The following is a 20591-nucleotide window of genomic DNA, read 5'->3' as shown; positions in this document are numbered from 1 at the left end:
ATTGTATGCTTACAGGAGGCACCAGAGAAATGGAATTGGAGAGTTTTTGAAGTAAAAATTTGTAGTGAATTATTTAGCGATTTGAAATTTTGTGACGATAACGTTTTATTTTTTGAATCACGAGACAACTTCAGAGGATGATGGTGAAACAAAAAAAAAGTGAAGCACTAGGTTGGACCCAGGGCTGGGCAGAGATACTCTGAAAAGTATTCCGGAATACAGATATCGAAATACATTGACCGGAAGCCTAAAATACAGATACTGAGATACATTTGCCTTTAGCGTAACGGGATATTTCGGAGATACTTTCGCAATAGGACGAAAAAAGTATTCCGGAATACAGATACTGCAATACAGATACTAGAATACTACTTTTTTTATTTCAAAAATGCTCGTACTCCGCAAAGACATTTATAAGTGCAGCATAATGGTGTAAATAAAGTTGCAGTGCATTGACGCGTTTTGTTTATTTGTTTATTACAGTACCTTCAGCACCATTAAGACATCACAGATGGGGGGGGGGGGGGGGGGGGGGCTTACAAAGTACATAATTAGTAATAATGACATAATTGCACATATCAATCGCAATAAAGAAGTACACTATTTCACAGCAACAGCAACAAGCATTGGACACTGAAATCGACATGCTCGGTGACAACTAAATGAGCTATGCTAGAAATAGCATAGTTTAGGCAAATCACTCGTATCACTAATGAACAGCAATGAATTCAGAAAAAGTATACATTTACTTTGCACATAAGATCGGCTTTGCTAAGTAGGTTGCTGTGTGAGCTTCTGAAGCAGGCTGTCTTCTAGACAGCGTCGATTCGGCCTCAGCACAAGACTTACGAAACAAAAAGTCTATCTAGCGCTGCAGACGGGCACAAATGTATGTTATAGTGAATAAATACCGCCTTCATAGCCGGATTAGGCCTGGAGCGCTGCGACATCTCTTCTCGGGCCATCTAGATACCCAAAACAATTCCTCCCTCACGTGGGTCGTTCTAACCGCTCAGGAGCCCAAGTCGAACCCCATCTTCAGAATCCTCAGCCGTCTGGCCTGGTCGGCGCCGGGTCAGACGACTGAGGATTCCGCTGCCCATATAGGCCGGTCATAATTACATACGCGCAATGGAGTCCCAATATGTCGAAACTTGCACAATCCAAAAATTGCCTTCCTAAGGTCACGTTCTTTGGGGGTGGAGGGTGTAAGCCCTCCTAAAGCCCCTCCATGCGTTTTCCGCCAGCTAGGTTAAGTAGCGCCAACTCGTCCGTCCCCTCTCTCCTTTTACACCGGTTCCCCGCCTAGCGGAAGCCGAAGTGCCTGCCCATGATCTTTCTGCTGCTTTTCCGGTTGATGCACCTGCCCCATGACCGCTCCATCCCTCGGCGACGCAGAAACACCGAGCGAAAACTCGCTCGGCGGCAGGCAGTTTACGACGAACCTCAAAACACAACACTTGCGAAACGGAGAAGCAATATGTGCTTTCTCGCGTGTGCACATGCGTGCGCAGAACAAGATGGCAGGAAAAGCGGAAGGAAGTGGCTCAAAACTTCCTTCCGGAAGCTCCGGAACCGGAAGTGGGCGTCGTCGTCGAACAATAGATGGCGGTACTTAAAAAAGTGGCAGCAGACGCGATGGAGGGGCTTTAAGCCCTCCCAAGTCGCTCCTGCAAGCTTTCTAAACAGACGTGGAATCAGGGACAGCTGCTCAGAGCGTCCCATCAGAAACTACAGCAAGCACTCGTCGCCTGGCCGAAAGTCACTCTTCAGCAATGCTGTCACCCGCCACCGACGCTACGAGCACCCATTTCAGCAAGCCGCAACAGGAGAAGTCGCCTCCGGCGGTGGGGGAGCTTGGTACCACAAAGACTGTTTCACGCTTGTGACCAATTAGGAACGCACCCTGACACGCTGGAGAGGTGGCTGAACGCGACAAAGATAGCCATAGTCTAGTCACTTCCGCCGCGACTATGGGAACTGCTTTTAGAAGTGCCGCCGCTTTGAGAACTGAACGCACGCGAAGCATTACAAAGCCTCTGTTCCAAAGCGTATCCGCTTGGGGGGTCACGAAGTAATGGTTTACCACCCGAAAAAACCTAGGCGACTGCACTGGCCTTGAAAGACATCGACTTTCGTCGGCAGAGGCCGACAACACTGCCTCTGCGATTCTGCCGCGTGCGCGTCACCGCTTTACCACACGGCCGATTCTGTGCTTGAGGGGAAACCATCGCCGCCCTTTCTGTCGGCGACCGGCGCGCGCCATTGCTTGTCTTGCAACAGAAACAAATGAAAAAAAAAACCGTCATACCCCCTGGAAACACCCGCCACTCATTTCCGACAAAAGAGAATGTAACGAGATACCCGTGTCCTGCATTGTATCGCGATACAAACGATACATCATAAAAGTATTTCACTACTGAGATACAAATACATTTTTCAATGTAGCTCCATACAGAAATACAGATACTCAAGTATCTCTGAAATACTATCGCGATACTCTTGTATCGCGATCTACGCCCAGCCTGGTTGGACCTAACAAGGAGTTGGAAAAAACCTAATGTTCAACTGGTAAGGAAACATCAGTTAACCATAAGACGTGAGAGAACAGAACTGATAAATAAGTTCATTTGCTTGGCCATGGATTACTATTAACTCAAGCAATAAGTGAAACATTGAGATAAGAACGCGTGAAATACACTTCGCTGTACTCATAGTCACGGCTTTCCAGTATCTGTCAGGACGAAAGCTTGGCACTACTCACCCATATAGGACAGGATAATAGATGAGGTTGAGATTAAATGAAAGATTAACGTGAAAGGGCCGGAAGAGCAGAATAAACTATGAAATAATACTATAATTATGTTGTTGCTGAAACTAAATATATATATAGGAATGGCAGTGCATCAAGTGTAAAAAAAAAACAGATCGTCACTTTGGATGAAGCTGTGGATTTGAAGCAATAGCAAGTGGCTGTAGTGGTGACAAAAGGACATGGGACGCTGAAATTAATTATCTAGGCGCTGAGGCTGGTGCAACTGCTAGGTAATGGTTAATAGAAGGAAAGTTCGAGATGCCTTGTTCAGAGCAGACATGTTTAAGCTGATGATAGAAGTAAAGCACAGACTGAGGTACTAAGACAACTGTCTCTTTATAACCGATTTCTTCTTTCATATAAAGGTGCCTGAGACATCAGTGTCTCAAATCACTCCACTCTTTCAGTGCTGCGTTCTTCTGTGGCCGCTCATTATATGCTAATAGCCTGAGTACTCTAATTTAAACCTCCATAGCTTAAAAGTCACATCGCAGGTAGTGTTATATAGTCTCTCCACAAAGAGCAGTATATTGTATTGTCTTACGCTCTTCTTTTTGCAGATTTTGAACACTTTAAAAAGTACAAGATGGATCAATCTGTACAAAGAGATTATGATAAAGTTATTTATTCCCTGGAAGAACATGTCAAATGCAGAATACAGGTGTGTGGAGAACGTTAATAAATAGCAGTATTGCCCATTTCCACGCATTTGTCTTCCTGCACAGCATATTTAACTTCCCATATTACAGCAGTGTTCCAATCCAAGCATGCAGTTTTTAGGCTTAGTCAGTGCCATACGTGGCTGCATAGTAGAAAAACAGCAGCGCTGCAACTGTGTTAATCAGGTCGAATGAATTTCACACCATGAAATTGCGTGGGCATTGAAGATCGAGAATATCTTTTGTGTACATTACAAATCACCTAAGTTGACAAATCTGCATGAGTTCCGTTCGAGTAGTATGGGTAGACAATTGCCTATACGCAAAAGGGATGTTAGTCTTCATTTTGCACTGCAAATCTAGAAAACCAGTAAAATGTCGTTTGGCTCATTTCACAGGGCACGTCATATTACGCCTAGAGGTTAGAAAGTCAAAAATGTTGGTATGCATGTTTCACAGTGCACTCCATGTTTTACAGTCTGGTACAACACGAGAAGATGTTGCTGCTGGGGTTTTACACAGCATTCTCTAACGATGAATTTACACACCGCCGTGTTGTACACGCCACCGTGTAACGATGAATATACCGTGTAAGCACCGTATATTTAACGGCTTAAACACTAGATAACACGAAATTGGTGCAACGTAGATTTTACGGCTGTGGTTATTTTTCTGGAAAATATTGTGGAGTGAAAAAACAGTGGCCAGATTTTTTCTACACGATATCATTATATACACGGTATGCATGCCGTAAACTTGAAATACGCGTCGCAGTTTTTTTTTACGGTAAAAGTCTGGCAGCATCAGCTGCCAGTGCTTTCACCGTAAAAACTACAGTGAACTTTTTACAGTGTAGGCGGCTTGATAGATAGATAGATAGATAGATAGATAGTAGATAGATAGATAGATAGATAGATAGATATATATAGATAGATAGATAGATAGGATAGATAGATAGATAGATACGGTCAAAGTGGCCTTGGTTCGCTAAGAAATATTTCCCATTTGAAAAAGACAACGACGCAGCAAGACGGCGTACTTGTCTGTATTTCGCGCTTCAGTAATTTGAACAGAGTTGTCGCGCACGCAAGCGCAGGGCTGCAAGAAATATATCTTGATAGTACTGAATACTAGGCGATTTGTATATCTATGCTCGAAATGAAGGGCGCAAGAAACAAACGACGAGAAGTATTGCTTCCACTTTTTCTCCTCATCTGTTATTTGAGCCCTTCATATTGAGTATCGAGGAAGAAAGAATTCGGCAGATCCCACGTACCGTGGGAGTCGTTGTTATGCGAAGCATGCGGCGGGTAGGTGAGCGTGGCGTAACTTTTTTTACTTTTTTTACTGAGCGACACGTTACAAAATGACGCTAAAGATTTGTATAAATTTTATACGCACACTTATATGTTTGAAGAGCCGCACATGTGTTATATAACCAGTTGTTTACGGTTGGGTAACGCTGCCAATGGCAACGTGGGTATTACCAACACCAGAACCGGTAAGCTGATATGTAGTGTTTATACGTGTACCGAGAACGCACGCACGTTTCACAAGACCGTGTGCATGTGTGCAAGAAGTTCTAGACAGTTCTTGAACAAGGGCATCATCACCGTGATCAGTGGGCACCAGCTGCTGGTCTTGACTTGTTATAGGATGCAGTCGTGACCGCGGTGACGAGGGATCCATGTGTAGTGAAGTATGAGGTATAGTACAGCTGTTGGAAATCGTGGATGCCTCGGTCATTTCGTCGACAAATTGTCTGTCGACAGAGCCAGCGATATGTCGGAACCTGAAGCCACCCTTCGCGTTGGTGAGGTATATAGGCCGTCGAGGGTGGTAGGCCTGGATAGTGCTACGTAGACATCAGTGAATCAGTGAAACATCAGTGAATGGTGTTTGTCGTATTTTTAGACTACCTGGGCGTATGTGGCCCACGCAGCCTAGTCTACAAAGCGGCTGTCAATCAATTGGGCATCATCCTCGGTCAGCATGAGGCCATCGCCCAGCCTCATAAGAAATGAAGAGGACACTGCGTCGTTTTGGCGGACTAAGTGCACTTTACGGTGAGGTGATGAGGATATCACATGTAACTTTCGTTAGTGTATTCCTCCGGGGTCAAGCAACTCTTGAATATACCTTGCTGAATCATAGGAATACAAACGTAATGTTTATTAGACAGCTATAAAAGCGGAGCCAACACTGGAACTACAGACGTTAATCTGATATGACGCCTGTATCGTAGGAGTAGACATCGTAGGAGTATCATGTAGTGTTTATTGCCTTCTTGTAAAATTAGATAGCCAGCACCACGACCACAATTGACGTTGCACCGATATTACGCCTGCGTTGGCTGTTTTTTCCAACCAGTTTATAGACCTGGCGTAGCTCAGTGGTAGAATACCTGACTGCCATGCAGAATGCTTGGGTTCGATTCCTGCTGGGATCCTAATTTTCATTCTTTCCATTCGTTGAGTCAACGCTGCCGATGTTGGTTTTCCTTAACGCTCTAGCATTTGAATTACCAATGTCTGTTCTCGCCGTTCCTGGGTAGATATAAACTGTCAATCACATGTGGCGCATACCCGTACACGGCGGCCCGTGGTAAACGGGTATGTGCCACACATGTCTAGTGGAAAGGGTTTGACGACGTACGCGACAAGATTTTAAAGTTATTCATGTCGTTACCCGGCAGTCATATTCGTCAAATCCTCTTACCCTCCCATGCAAATTTCGGTCTACACCAAGTTAAGAAGGCGATCATGAGAGCACCCAGACGTAGGCGGCTAGATAGATAGATAGATAGATAGATACGTAGATAGAAACGCTCAAAGTGCCAGAGGTTCGCTAAGAAATGCTTCGCATTTAATATCCCATTATAGCAGGTTCATAGGAAAATATACTATTTCGTTGTAAAAAGACAGGGCGTGCAAACACGGACACAACAAAGCAGCCACGACACCGCAAACTCGGACTCCTTTCTTGTGTCGGTGTTGCACGCCCCGTCTTTTTAGAATGAATACTTACCAACTTGCTGAGCTCTCTGTTAGACCATTTCGTTATTAGTTAATGGATAAGGTCGTCGTTCAATTTTGTTACTCTGAGAACTTCGTCTACATCGAATCGTTTAGTCGCTTTTTAATGATATCTTGTTCAAAATACTGTCACGTGGTTGTGACGGTGAAGACGGAAGAACACAAGCCGGTAAAGATGAAACGTTTTTTTATTCCGCGAACTTGCGTTTAAGAATGCAGAGACTTAAAATACAAGCAGCGCTCGCCGTATAATGATAACGGCGAACACGGACGTCGGCCTTTTATAATCGGCTATTCTATGAAATGCGTCGGCTTTTGTAGATTCCTTATCAAACCTTGCTGCGTAATTCCTCGAGCTCGCGTTAGCTCCAGAAAAACTCGGCTACTCATGTCCTGCGCGCAATCTTAACAGAACAGTCTGAAACAAGCGCGAAGTTTCCAAACATTGCGGTGCGGCCTGCGATGAGTGATCGTAACAGGTATTTTTGTGTGTGTGATGCCCCATCACATTAAAATAATATAAGCGTGCGCGGCAATGCCTGATCACAGGCAAAAAAAATTTAAAAAAAGAAGTTCTTAATGTTTCTCTCTGGCTGCTATAAGAGTGGAGTGACGCAATAAACCATGTCAGTTGAGAGTAGCGCTGTGTTCCGTCTTCTTTCTTGTGGTGTCGTTGTTTTGCGCTAAAAAAGCAATATGTTTCTCTTACACCGAAAGACGCGGGTTCGAAACCGGGTCGCACTTGAAAGGATCGAGGCGAAATGCAAGAAGCCGTTGAATGGGTGATATCACTGCCTCTGAAAAAAACGAGGTGGTCGAAATTTCCGGAACCGCTGCTACGGCGTACCTGATAATCAGATCGTGGCTTGAGCGCGTAAAACTCTTCGAGAGCGTTATATTATTATCTTTGTTTTCGATAAAAATACGCATATTGTTTCGCTCTAAGGAAAAATAATAAAAAAGAAAATAAGATTGGAGGACACTTGAGCTACGCCTTCAACAAGAGTAGAGCGCGACAGCGTAATCGGGCCCCCGTGCGCATCGTCTTCAACTATGCAGCAAGGAAAGGAACGTTTGTGCGCGTAACATTGGCCGTCTGGAACTATCCTACAATGCCTACTGCAAGTACAGTTGCGGAGTGCCCACTACGTCATAATTCTTCCTTTTGCAACTTGGAGAACTGCCGCGTCTGTAAGGTGCCACGCGCACCTGTACACATTGTAATGGCTGGGCCGCTTTAAACCACCCACTCGATGCGCAATTCACACGTTTTGGCGCCTGGCGCGATTCTACGGTTCTGCGACGCAACATTACATATGCGTTAAGGCGACTGCTCCCACTGCATAACATTCTTACAGCGTCTTTTTAACAATGCAGTTTCAAGCACCAGCGTAGCTCCCTGGTAGAACAACCGCTTGCCACGCAGGAGGCCTTCGTTCGATTCTCACTGGGACCGCAGATTTGTTATTATTGATTTACTTACATCTATCTAGAGCTTTTGCTCAAAACCAACGACGCCGACAACGACGCCGACACCGCAATTTCTGCCAAGCAAGGTCTTTACCGCTACCGCGTTAAAACCGTTCTTCGGACGATGTGCCTGTTCTTAGCACAACATCCACGAGCACCAGCATATAGCGAGCACAATTTTAATGCACCTGGTCACGTATTCCAATAGCGGAGGACGTGCTTGAAACCGGATTGCATAGATAACATCCTGCTTTTTCACAAGAACATGCACATTTTTGTCTTTCGCTGGCCATTGTGAAGTCCTATTGTTACGATATCATTCTCTGATGCAGTCTTTGCGTCACTACGTGTTACAATAAGCGCATTTTCTCTTAGTTTCTCTATCTTTATTTCATACAGATGACAGGAACATTTTATCTCGAATAGCCTGAAGCATTGTATGTGACAACTTGATTATATCAATTATATCATCCATCGTGATTGGCTATCGTGTTGTAATGCCGCAAATATAACATCAACCATCTACATGTCTCCTGAGTTTGCTTGCTGCTCACCAGATATACCCTTAAACTTCTTCACGTTCATAAAAATACTTATTGACAGTCGCTTAAAGATTAAAGTGATAATTATTCTTAATACTATAAAGATGTTTATTGGCGGACACTCGGCGAAGATGAACGACAGCGACAGTCAAGGCGGGGCCGACTCTGCGCGAGCTGCGCTCTGTCCGAAGAGGGCAACCCACTAGAAGGGGCCGGAGAGGACGACCCACTTCAGAGTTCCAATAAGCTTCGCTACAATTACTCCGGGGGCGAAAAGGGAGCCGCCTGGCGACCTAACAACTTGTCACAATGAGCGGGTCATGGTACGCCTTGAGGCGCTCCACGTTTACAATGTCGCGCCCTCGACGGCGCATGTCCGAGGATGGATCGATTGGTTCGATCAGATAGTTTACAGGGGATGTGCGTTCAACAACACGGTAGGGGCCTTCGTATTTCGGCAGTAGTTTTGAAGAGAGGCCAGGTGCAGTGGTAGGGATCGAGAGCCATACGAGCGCTCCAGGGAGGAACGTTGGCTCAGAAGTGATTCTGTCACCGCTAATGCTCCTCTGCCGCTCTTGGTCATGCGTAGTGAAGGTCTTGGCAAGTTCGCGACATTCTTCAGCAAGTCGGGCGGTAGCAGAAATCGGCGCACACTCAGACCGATCCGGCTTGTATGGAAGGATTGTGTCGATTGTGTGCGAGGGGTGCCTGCCATACAATAAGAAAAAGGGAGAAAAAGCAGTGGTGCTCTGAGCGGCGGTATTGTAGGCGTAGGTGACGAAGGGCAGAACGGCATCCCAGTTGGTGTGATCGGCGGCGACGTACATGGAGAGCATGTCGCCGAGCGTACGGTTAAAGCGTTCGGTGAGGCCATTCGTCTGCGGGTGGTAAGCAGTAGTTTTGCGGTGAACAACGTTGCACTCTTTTAGAATGGCTTCGACGACTTCCGACAAGAAGACACGGCCTCGATCGCTGAGTAGCTCCTGAGGTGGACCGTGACGTAGCATGAATCGGTGGAGCAGGAAGGAGGCCACATCGCGCGCTGTAGCCGCTGGGAGGGCGGCAGTTTCGGCGTATCGCGTGAGGTGGTCTACAGCGACGATGGCCCAGCGGCTACAGCGCGCGATGTGGCCTCCTTCCTGCTCCAGCACCTCCACCAAATTATAAAGATGTTTATTGGCGGACACTCGGCGAAGATGAACGACAGCGACAGTCAAGGCGGGGCCGACTCTGCGCGAGCTGCGCTCTGTCCGAAGAGGGCAACCCACTAGAAGGGGCCGGAGAGGACGACCCACTTCAGAGTTCCAATAAGCTTCGCTACAATACTAATATCTGGGGTTTTACGCCCCGAAACCACGATATTATTATGAGAGACGCCGTAGTGGAGGGCTGCGGAAATTTCTGCCACCTGGGGTTCCTTAACGTATACGGGCCTAAAATATTTTCGCTTCCATCGAAAATGCAGCCACCGCGGCCGGGATTAGATCCCGCGACCTTAGGGTGAGCAGTCGAGCGCCATAACCACTAGACCACTGTGGCGGGGCTGATAATTATCGTTTCTAAAATTTCCAAAGCGAAGTGTAGAAGAAAGCTACAAATAGGATGATCTGGGTTCGTTTCGGTTAGATTTTTTACGATGGCTGCACACATTGTTTCAGAATCTCTTCCGCCAGAATTTTTTACTATTCTTTTATTGTGACGGTGTTTTATGTACGAGCTGGGCAACAGCTCATCTATACTCTAAGGCCATACTCACAAAAACGACGATATCATTACTAGGTACGAAATGGTGGGGACCAAGTTAATTACTACCACCTGGAGTCCGTTATCATGCGCCTACATTTAAATACATAACTGTTCCTCCATCTCGCCCCGTAGAATTGCGGCCATCGTTTCCGCGAACCGAATCTGGGTCGTACAGCGTAGCAGCGCCGCAGAGCAGCTCCTACGATACCGCTGAACAAAATGTCAGCGCATGTACACACCGGATTGTCTGCCAGATTACCCGCTTTAAAGAGCAAGACACGGAATATAATGATCATCCAGTGTGCCCGGGCCCGAACCGCGCAAAGTGGGCGTTGGCTAAATTTAGTAGCGAACACCCGGGCCCGGGCCGCGCTCGGGCTTCATAAAGCCCGGGTCCCGGCCGAATTTTTTGTGCTCTCGTCTCTTTACCTCTTTAAGCATGCTACTGAAGTCCTCCGTGTTATTACGTTATTTATTTATATATTTATTTATTTATTTATTTATTTACCTATTGTGCAAAGTTATCTGCAGTACCAGAGTTGCAGAAATGCACACCTATATTAAATTCAGCTGGCTTACCTTTTGGAGCTTTGCAGATTTCATCATATGCAGACGTGTTCTAAAGTGTGGTAGACCGTCGCTATTTCAGGTGGTGGAAAGTTTGTAAATCATTGATATCAATACGTGACAATTAAGTTTTGTTTTAGATGCGAAGCATCTTGTAGCGGAGCTCAAACCGGTGGTGGTGTGCGGCGTGACCACCCTTACTGCGCACGCGCAAACCCTCTCCACATACCTCCTCTCCACACACCTCCTCCCACTCCCCCTCTCCACTTCCCCTCTACCTCTTCCCTCCCCACCTCCCCTCCCCTCTCCTATCCCCCTCCCCACTCCCTCCCTGAAACGCGTGCTCGACATGCCGAAACGCTGCTTCGCATCACCTCATGGTCCCCTTTAGCTTGTCCCCTCCCCCTCTCTCCCCTCTCCTACGCTCTCCCCCTCGCGCGCCTGGTGACCGCGTTACCCGCTCGCCCTGTGAGAATAACGGCAAGGCTAGAGGGAAGAACGACGCGCGCAGCGTTCCTCTTCGCATTCCACGGCGCGAGGTCGGTAGCATGCCCAACGAACGCCAACGGAACGCGATCGTGCAACTGCTCCGGCTTCGCATCGCCTTATGGCGCCATTTTTTGTCTGTTATTTAGGTACTTACTTTTCTGGCAAGTGACTGGCACTCCTGCGTTGTGCATACTTTGTGGTTTGTAAATAGGATCATTCATGGAATGGGAAAACAGCAGTGGCTGTATTATATGTATAATTTGGCATTTATATTAAATATGCTGTCAGCCTTCGGTTTTCGCGAGTTCTTACAGTGTATGAACAGAAACTTTCGAAAGTATTTGTACTGCGATAGCAATTATATGGACAGGCTCGGCTGGTTTTTGCCGTCGCCATGCACCGTATATATATATATATATATATATATATATATATATATATATATATATATATATATATATATGGCTTAAATACGGAAGAGTAACTTCGGTTGCCGCAAGGTTATAAGCATAAAAGTATATGCGCCTTCATAAAAACAACTGTTCATTTTGTCTACGTTTCGACGGGAGCCCAGTCTTCTTCAGGAAGTCCTGAAGAAGACGGGGCTCCCGTCGAAACGTCAGTCCTGAAGAAGACGGGGCTCCCGTCGAAACGTAGACAAATGAACAGTCGCTTTTATGAAGGCGCATATACTTTTATACTTATATATCTATATATATATATATATATATATATATATATATATATGCCACAATGAAAAATAATAATTGAGAAATACTTTCCGACGCGCGAAATCGAACGGCCGACCTCTCGCTCCGAAACGCGCGGCGTTAGACGGCTAGGCCACGAAGAGTGCCATCTTCCAGCTTGCTAACGGCGAGCTATTTATATACACCATTTTCTTCAGCGTGCTTTCTTACTGACCAGCGAGATGGCGCGAAATGCGCGCGGGGCGCGCTTTATAGGTCGTCGCCCCGCTCCTAAGAACGCCGAAGCTCTTCGCCCTACATCACGTGGTCGCATTCGTGCGCTTATCTCGAGGAAAGAAGGGGGCGGGCGAGGGGGAGGAGCGGGGGGTTGTATGTCTTGTGCTTTCCCCGCGATGTCCACGCAGAAGTAACAGAGCGTACGAAGGTCACTTCGCTGACTGCAGCGGCCGCGTTTGCGAAATGAGCGCGCTGTTTAAACAGAAATAAGTAACAACTGCGACATTTAGTTCGCGCTAGTCCTGTGTGTACCTGTTCGTTCGTTTCGTGCGTCCTTTATGTTTCAGCAGTGCGCTTCAAGTGTCAAGCTGTGATGCGTGATAGTTCGCGCTCGTCCTGTGTGCGTTGTTTTCGTGCGCCATTTGGGCTCGAGCGACGCGCTGGAAATTTCGAGCTGCTTTCCGTTCTTCGCGTTACATTCCAATATGCTGCTATCGCATTCATTGCTTCGCCGTTGCGGCGAAACTGTGACTTCCTTTAGCATTGGAGTTTCGGCCAGAGATAAGCCCTACGAAAGCTATTGTTTGCTTTTGAATTTTTATAATGCAGCCCTGCAAGAATGCAAGAATGGCGTCACCCTGGCGAGATTATATTTTGATCATTTAGCAGTTAAAATAAAAGCTTCAGCTAGAATTATTGCGACTGCAATGTTCACTCTTATTTCATACTGCAAAGACTCTCAAGAGGGCTAGAATAAAACGCCCGAAATGCCACGTATGTATTCCTAATTGTCATAGCAATAAAAATAGCGCGCTCACATCACTATATTTCTAAAAACTTAATTAGAGCGGAACCGCACGACACATTCACACACACACACACACCCACACACCCAGGCATCAACCACGTACAGCGCTCACTTCCAAATGATTTATTCATCGCACGAAGGCTTGAATATACACATGTGGCACGTGCGCGCAATAACATCATATAAAGGCAACTCACACACTATGAAGACATACAATTTCTTCCTGCTCTTTCCATCTCACCGTCTAGATCTGATGAACTGAAATTCACTGGGAAACAAAGATAGCGACGGGGTGCTTACACAGCGGTCCTTGTCGTTTTCTATGCAAAAGCCTCTAACACTTCACGTGCGGTGTTTCTTGTGCTTTTGCCCAGAATCTTTCTGTCAGAGAATCCTGCGTCGCAGCCACACAATATAGCATGCGCAACCAGGTGCGCGTACTTGTCGTCTCGTTTTAATAATTTTTAGGCGTGCTTCCTTAACCGTTCATTAACACATCTGTCAGTTTGACCGATGTATTCCTTGCCACAGGATAGGGCTATCGAGTACACGAACCCCGTCGAACATTTCACAAAAGGCATCTCATGCTTCTCGCTGCCGCGCTTTTTGCTATTACGAATACGTTGACACAACCTCCCGATTTTCTCGGGCGCCGAAAAAACCATCGGTACACCGTGCCTACCCGCGACTTTCTTAAAATTGTGCGAGAGCTTACGGATGTATGCCACAACTTGTGACTTAATTCTTGAGGGCTGGGTAGCAGTTGTCGCTTCCCTTGTTCCACGTTTAAACTGCTGGAGCAGTGGTTCAGCAACGACCGTGAAGAGCGATCGATGGAAGCCAGCAGCCTCTAATCGGCTAACCTGATTACGAAAACTACGTTCCATCCTGTGTGGGCAGGACCTCTTCAGCGCTGATTCGAAGCAGAGAGAGGCTACGCCCTTCTTGACAATGTTTGGGTGGGCAGAGTCGTACGGCAACAGCTCCTTCTTAACACGGGGATGAAAGAACCAGCACAAGTGCTGATCGTTCCACGTGAGGCTCAAATGTAAAAATTGCAGCAAAGCTTCTTGCGGTAATTCGACGGTGAAAGATAGGCCTCGTCCTAGTCTTTTAAAGAAGTTTAAAATAGCTTCAGGGGATGTAAGGTCTCCCTGTAAAAGAATTAAAAAATCATCTACGTATCTAAAAACCTTTAAAACCACCCCCCTTTAAAAGCATTATCCAAGTCCCCATCTACTTCAGCCAAAAAGATATCGCAGAGAACCGGCTCGATACACGAACCAATGCAGATTCCCTGCCGCTGAAGGTAGTGCTTTTCGTTAAGCATTATAAACGTTACTTTGAGGTAAAACTCTAAAAGCGATAAGAAATTATCAACAGTAATGCCTGCGTCGTTGATAAAAAGAAAGTCGCCATTCTTTTCTATGCAGGATTTTACAAAGGCCAGAAGCTTGTCATGCGGTACAGAATAATATAGATCTACCACATCCACTGAGAAAGCGTTGCAAGTACCATTACGAGACCGCAAAACATCGCACATATCACTAGATCCCTCAGTTCGAAAAAGATCATTCACCACAAGCTTCTTAAGCTTGCTCTGAAGAAATCTACTAACATTCTTTTGCCAGGATCCCCCTTCACTAACAATAGTACGAAAAGGTATATCAGGTTCGTGTGTCTTAGGCGAGAAAATAACGTTACTGTTGCTCCCTGGTCAGCACCGTAAGCCCCGCCAGTGCCTCCTCTATTTTTCTAATAGAGGAGGCACTGGCGAAAAATATAGGAGGCGCTGGCCCCGCATTCTTGCAGAAACCAACAAACTTCAACCTAACGCGTCTCTCACCTTTTTTAACTGGACGGAAGTTCTTCTTGATAGTGAAAAACGACGCTAGGGGGCCGGACGGAGCGAACGTGCTTCACATGAGCTCCTGCTTCAAACCTTCATCTTACCCGGAAAACTTCACCGCCACCGCAAATGAAGTACTCCATCGTCTTCTACTAATCAAGCACAATCGCTGGATAACCGGTTTTTAACCGTAAGTCCAGATTTACCGATAGTGTGCTTGTTTTGAAGATCCGACGAGGAGAAGAACGCTGCTCTATAAGCCGAGGCGGCGTCGGGCCGTCGGCCCGGCGGAACGCTGCTCGAGCTTCTACGGAACGCGCGAGGATGGCTGATGACGACGCGGCTGCGTCGACCAGAGCCACGACTTCGATCGAAGAGAATCATCAAGGCGGAGAAAATGCTACGGGCGTCTCGCAACCGAAAACCCTTGACAACGGGGGATGGTTCACTGCAACATACCACAACTCAAGGCTGATTGCCGTTCCGGAGACCGGGGCCGAAGCGGTGGACAAATCAGCGTCGAACAAACCCAAACAGAAGGGGATTCCTCTTCGGAAAGAAAAGCTACCTTCACTGCCGAAACAGATTTCAAGGTCATCATTAGACCGAGGGATGGGCTCAACATCAGTCAACTGAGCACGCATCAGATGGCGCGCGCTATAACCAAAGCATGTGGTAACCCAGACATCTGCAACGAAGGCAACTTTCTTATACGGTTGCGCAACGGATCTAATATTGCCATAATCAGCACGCCAAGCATGGAGACTGCCAACGTTGTCCAGAGCGTTCCAAGTCTACGTTTTTGGTGCAAAAGACTATGCAGTGACGGCTTACGTTGCAGCGCCGGACAACTCGTGCAAGGGTGTGATTCACGGACTGGACGCCGGGACCACGCCAACCGAATTACTAGCCCATCTTCGCGTACGTACCCAAGGAGTCAAATACTTTATGCAAGAATGCTTGGGAAATCCCAAAGTGCACTCATTACCTTCGAGGGCAAGATCGTCCCCCGCTATGTTTACTACTACGGCGGCGAGGACACGTTGCTTCCTCTATCGATCATCGCGGCAAGTTTGCTATATATGCTTCAAGCGTGGGCATAGGGCAGACGTATGCCCGACACCTGACGCCGTTGTCTGCTCGAATTGCACCGAGCCAGTCATTGAGGACGGACACACCTGCGAGCCCCGGTGTGCGCTATGCAAGGAAGCGCACCCCACGCGGGCAAAGGAGTGCAAGGAACGCCTCAGGAAACCGAGGAGCCCACGGGCGAGAACAAAAGAGCAGACAGACGCCGGAGCCCGAGGCACCGACGGACGCGGACGGACCCGGAAACGCTGGTTCAGCAGGGACTGCAGTTCTACATCCAGGTCCAGATCGGCATCAAGACCGAGGACAAGTTCGCGATCAGCGTCCAGGACCAGACAGGTTCCAGAAACCAAAAAGAATCAGCAGAAGAAGCCCATAACCAAGAAGGAAGACGACAGTACGGTGAGCAGGAAAGCGCCTCTTTTCTCTGCCTCTTCCGCTGCTCCAAAGAACACGAACACACAAACAGGTAACAATGGTAATGCGCAGCCTAACGACGAAGTTAAAGAGCTAAGGCAGACTATTCAGACACTCAGGGCAGAAAATGCCGAGCTTAGACAGAAACTGAACGATCTCATAGATGAGCTGAAGGCCTTGAGAACAGGACAGACTAACACAAACCCCCAAACAGACGCCACTATGTCAGCTAACGTAGGGCGGCAGGAATTCACAACTACCATGGCTGCCATGAACAATGCGCTAGCGAATCTAAGCAACCTCATCTCCAACATCCAGGATGAGGCGCGCAAGGACAGAGAACGACTAGTGCAATTGACGGGCATGAAATCTAGAGGCAAACCCTATAGTAGGCCATCAGTTGAGTATGGCGAGCAGCCGTAAATACTCGGTCAGGTTAGAAACCCTGGAATATGGCAGTGGAACTGTCGTGGGATCCGCAGAAAGCAGGGGCTTCTTAATCAACACATCACTAATTGCACAACTCCACCAGACATAATCGCTCTCCAGGAAATCGGCTGCTCACCGACACTCACGGGCTACTCGGTCTATGAGGGGCTCGGTCAAAGTAAGGTCGCTACGCTGGTTGCCAAAGCGGTCACTGCAATCAGACATGACATCGACGTAACGGACATTGATCACATCCTCATTGAAATCATTACACAAAAAGAACCCAAGAAAGCATCTTTCTCCTTAACATATACAGCCCGCCCAGCCAGCGGAAAGCCAACTTCAGCTACCTGCTGAGCAAGGCAGAACAAGCAGCAGGCAAGCAGGGTCTTGTCATACTGGGAGACTTTAATGCCTGGCACAAAAGCTGGGGTTATGACAGGGAAACTCCGAAAGGCAAGGCTCTAGCCAGAGAAGCTGATCGCAGAAGACTAAGCCTCATTACTGACCACACCCAACCAACGCGAGTGGGGAATAGTATCAACCGAGATTCGTGCCCGGACTTGGCGTTTGTTAAAGGGGTCAGGGAGGCACGATGGGAAAACGACGGTGAAACGCTTGGCAGTGACCACTGCATTTTGCGCATCCAGATCGAAACGCTCCCGATCAAGAAAAGACATGGCTTGGCTAGACTTACAGACTGGGAAGCCTTAGAAAAACTAGGGCGGAGTCCGAAGACACAGAGATTGCGGACATTAGGAGCTGGGTCGCAGGAATCAAGGCGGACTGGCAAAGGCTAACCCGAGAGGTTGCGCTTACCACAAACACACCCGAGGTGGATAAGCATCTTCTACGCCTCTGGGATGCCCGCCGGGGCCTATTAAGAAGATGGAAGCGGCAGAAACACAACAGGAAACTCCGACTTAAAATCGCCGCGGTCACCAAGGAAGCCGAAGAGTATGCGACGGAGCTCTCAAGGCGCAACTGGACCAAAATGCAACGAGCTACAGGGTACACTAGGTTGGAAAAAGACATGGCCTTGCTAAGGGCTCTCATAGACCCAACCAAGACCAAGACCGAAACCCGTAAGACGACCCAAAGGATCGCGCACCAATTTCAGGGCACAGACCGGGAAATGCTAGAAAACCTCAAGCTGCGCTATATTGGCGATGCAGCGGATACCGACTGCAGCTTGGCATACACTGGCGAAGCGAATCCCGCTCTAGACGAACCCATTACCACAGAAGAAGTCAGACATGCTATGATGTCGGCGACAAAGAACACCACGCCAGGCAGAGATGGCATCACCAACGCCATGATAAGGAACCTGGACGAAAACTCTATCAAAAGGTTACGGAATTCGTCAACGAACACTGGGAACAGGGTACCATCCCGAACGACTGGAAACATGCGGAAATAGTGATGATTCCGAAATCAGGAAAGACTCCTAGCATGGAAAACCTGAGACCCATTTCACTGACCTCATGCTTGGGAAAAGTGTACGAGAGAATTGTGCTTCAGAGGTTGGAGACCCACCTGGAGGATAACAAACTCATGCCGCACACCATGTTTGGATTCCGAAAAGGCCTCTCAACACAAGACATCCTCCTGCAAATCAAGGAGGAGGTGCTTACTGCCGTCCCAAAGTACGGCGAAAACATATTGCTCGCGCTTGATCTTAAGGCAGCCTTTGACAATGTCAGTCACAAGGCTGTGCTAGAGGGGCTCAGCAAGTTAAGTTGCGGACAAAGAATACACAACTACGTCAAAGCTTTCCTCAGTAACAGAACCGCCACGATTGGTATAGGAGGCATCCGGACTGACACGTTCAACACGCCCAAAAAGGGAACACCACAAGGCTCTGTGATATCCCCTATGTTTTTAACGTCGTTATGATCGGCTTAGCACGGCACCTCGAAAAAATTGAAGGACTCAGACATGCCATCTACGCAGACGATGTGACAATCTGGGTAACAAGGGGATCCTTAGGACAAAAACAAGACCTTCTGCAACGCGCCGCAGATACGGTCCACGACTACATCCGACAATGCGGACTTGACTGCTCCCCGGAGAAATCCGAGGTTCTCAGAGTCTACAGAAGAGGATACAATCTGCAAAACTCCATAGACATCTACATAGGGGGGAAGAAGATTCCGGAAGTATCCCAAATTAAGATCCTAGGCATGTGGATACAAAGTAACTGCCGTATAGACCACACCATCAGACAGCTCTCAAACACCACAGCGCAGATTACGAGGATGATCGCCAGAATCTCGAACAGAAGACGAGGTATGAAGGAGGAGGACACGTGTAGGCTTGTACAGGCTCTCGTGGTCAGTAGGATTGTATACAGTGCACCCTACCAAACACCGCTCCAACAGGAAAAGGAACAATTAGAGGCAATCCTTAGGAAAGCCTACAAATGCGCCCTCGGACTACCAGTCAACACCTCGACGGAAAAATTCCTTAAACTGGGCATAAACAACACAGTTCAAGAACACATCGAGGCGCACCTGCTTGCGCAGAAAATGAGACTCATGCTGACTCCAACGGGCAGGTACACGCTGCAGATACTGGGCATGAGGGATGCTTGCCGAGAAATTAACAATACAGAGAGTATACCGAAGGACATTCGCCAGATCATTGAGGTCAGCCCATTACCTAGAAACATGCATCCGAAAATACATAAGGCCAGAAGAAAGGCAAGATCAGAAGCACACGAAAGAAATTTCACAGGGAGAACAGATGTACTGTACGTTGACGCAACCACATACAGAGAACACTCCGGGGCGGTAGTGAGCGTTGTTGATCACCAGCTTAGGGAAGTCAATAGCGCTTCGATCAAAGCAATAACATCCTCGAGGCTGAGGAAGTAGCGATCGCTCTCGCCATCACGCACCAGGGCAAAGAATCCACTGCGGAAATAGTTACGGACTCGCAAGAAGCGTGCAGACGATACAGCAGCGGGCGCGTATCCACTGCTGCCATCCGCATACTCAAGGCGAGAAAAATCACCTTCTCGTGCTGCTCCATTACGTGGACACCAGGCCATGAAACTGTGACTGGGAACCAGCGTGCTGACGCCAACGCCCGAGCATACGCCAACCGGGGGGCGCACAACGACGGGGAACCAAACACAGTCACTAGACGCTATGGGGCAATTCTAGAACATCAAAGAGCCCTGAGGAGGATTTACCCTCCTCCCCACAAAGACCTCAGTAAAGAGCAGTCGGTTGCCTGGAGACAGCTGCAGACTAATACATACCCAAATCTCAGCCTACTTAACAAAATCTATCCGACTACATACGACAACAAATGCCCGCTATGCGGGGAACATGCAACACTTTATCATGTTACATGGGCCTGCCAACACTCAAAGGATGTGCCAATAAACAACACACCAACACCGGAGCAGTGGGAGGCTGCGCTGTCCTGCTCGAAGCCTGAAGAACAGCTCAAGCTGATCGACAGAGCGCGCAAGATGGCAAAGGCCACAGGGGCCCTGGACTGAGGGCTCCACCTTCGCCGGGAGAATTTCTTTGCACCAATAAAGTTTTTCATTCATTCATTCTTGATAGTATCTAGAGCTTTTTCGTTAAACGCTCCCTCTGGTGTGACCAACAAGCAACCTTCTTTTTCTGCCAGCCTTGATTTTAATTTGTTGTCTTTCAAATACGACACAACGTTATTTAATCCTTTATCTATAGGTCGACGTAGAGCATGCGGTGCACATTTCGAAAAATAGTCCAT

General features: G+C 47.6%; 1 protein-coding gene across 1 annotated transcript; it reads left to right on the top strand.

Moving 5' to 3' along the window:
* Nucleotides 1–18730: 18730 nt before the first annotated feature.
* On the top strand, nucleotides 18731–20359 carry LOC119393053 (uncharacterized). The gene is given in 2 exon segments (XM_049416101.1): nucleotides 18731–19694; nucleotides 19697–20359. Coding segments are annotated over 2 exon segments (1617 nt in total). The 5' UTR covers nucleotides 18731–18733; the 3' UTR covers nucleotides 20353–20359.
* Nucleotides 20360–20591: the final 232 nt, after the last annotated feature.

Source organism: Rhipicephalus sanguineus, chromosome 5 (assembly GCF_013339695.2).
Source record: "Rhipicephalus sanguineus isolate Rsan-2018 chromosome 5, BIME_Rsan_1.4, whole genome shotgun sequence".
NCBI lineage: Eukaryota > Metazoa > Arthropoda > Arachnida > Ixodida > Ixodidae > Rhipicephalus > Rhipicephalus sanguineus.
Note: the sequence above shows the minus strand (reverse complement) of the source record. Positions and strands in the feature narration are given on the sequence as shown.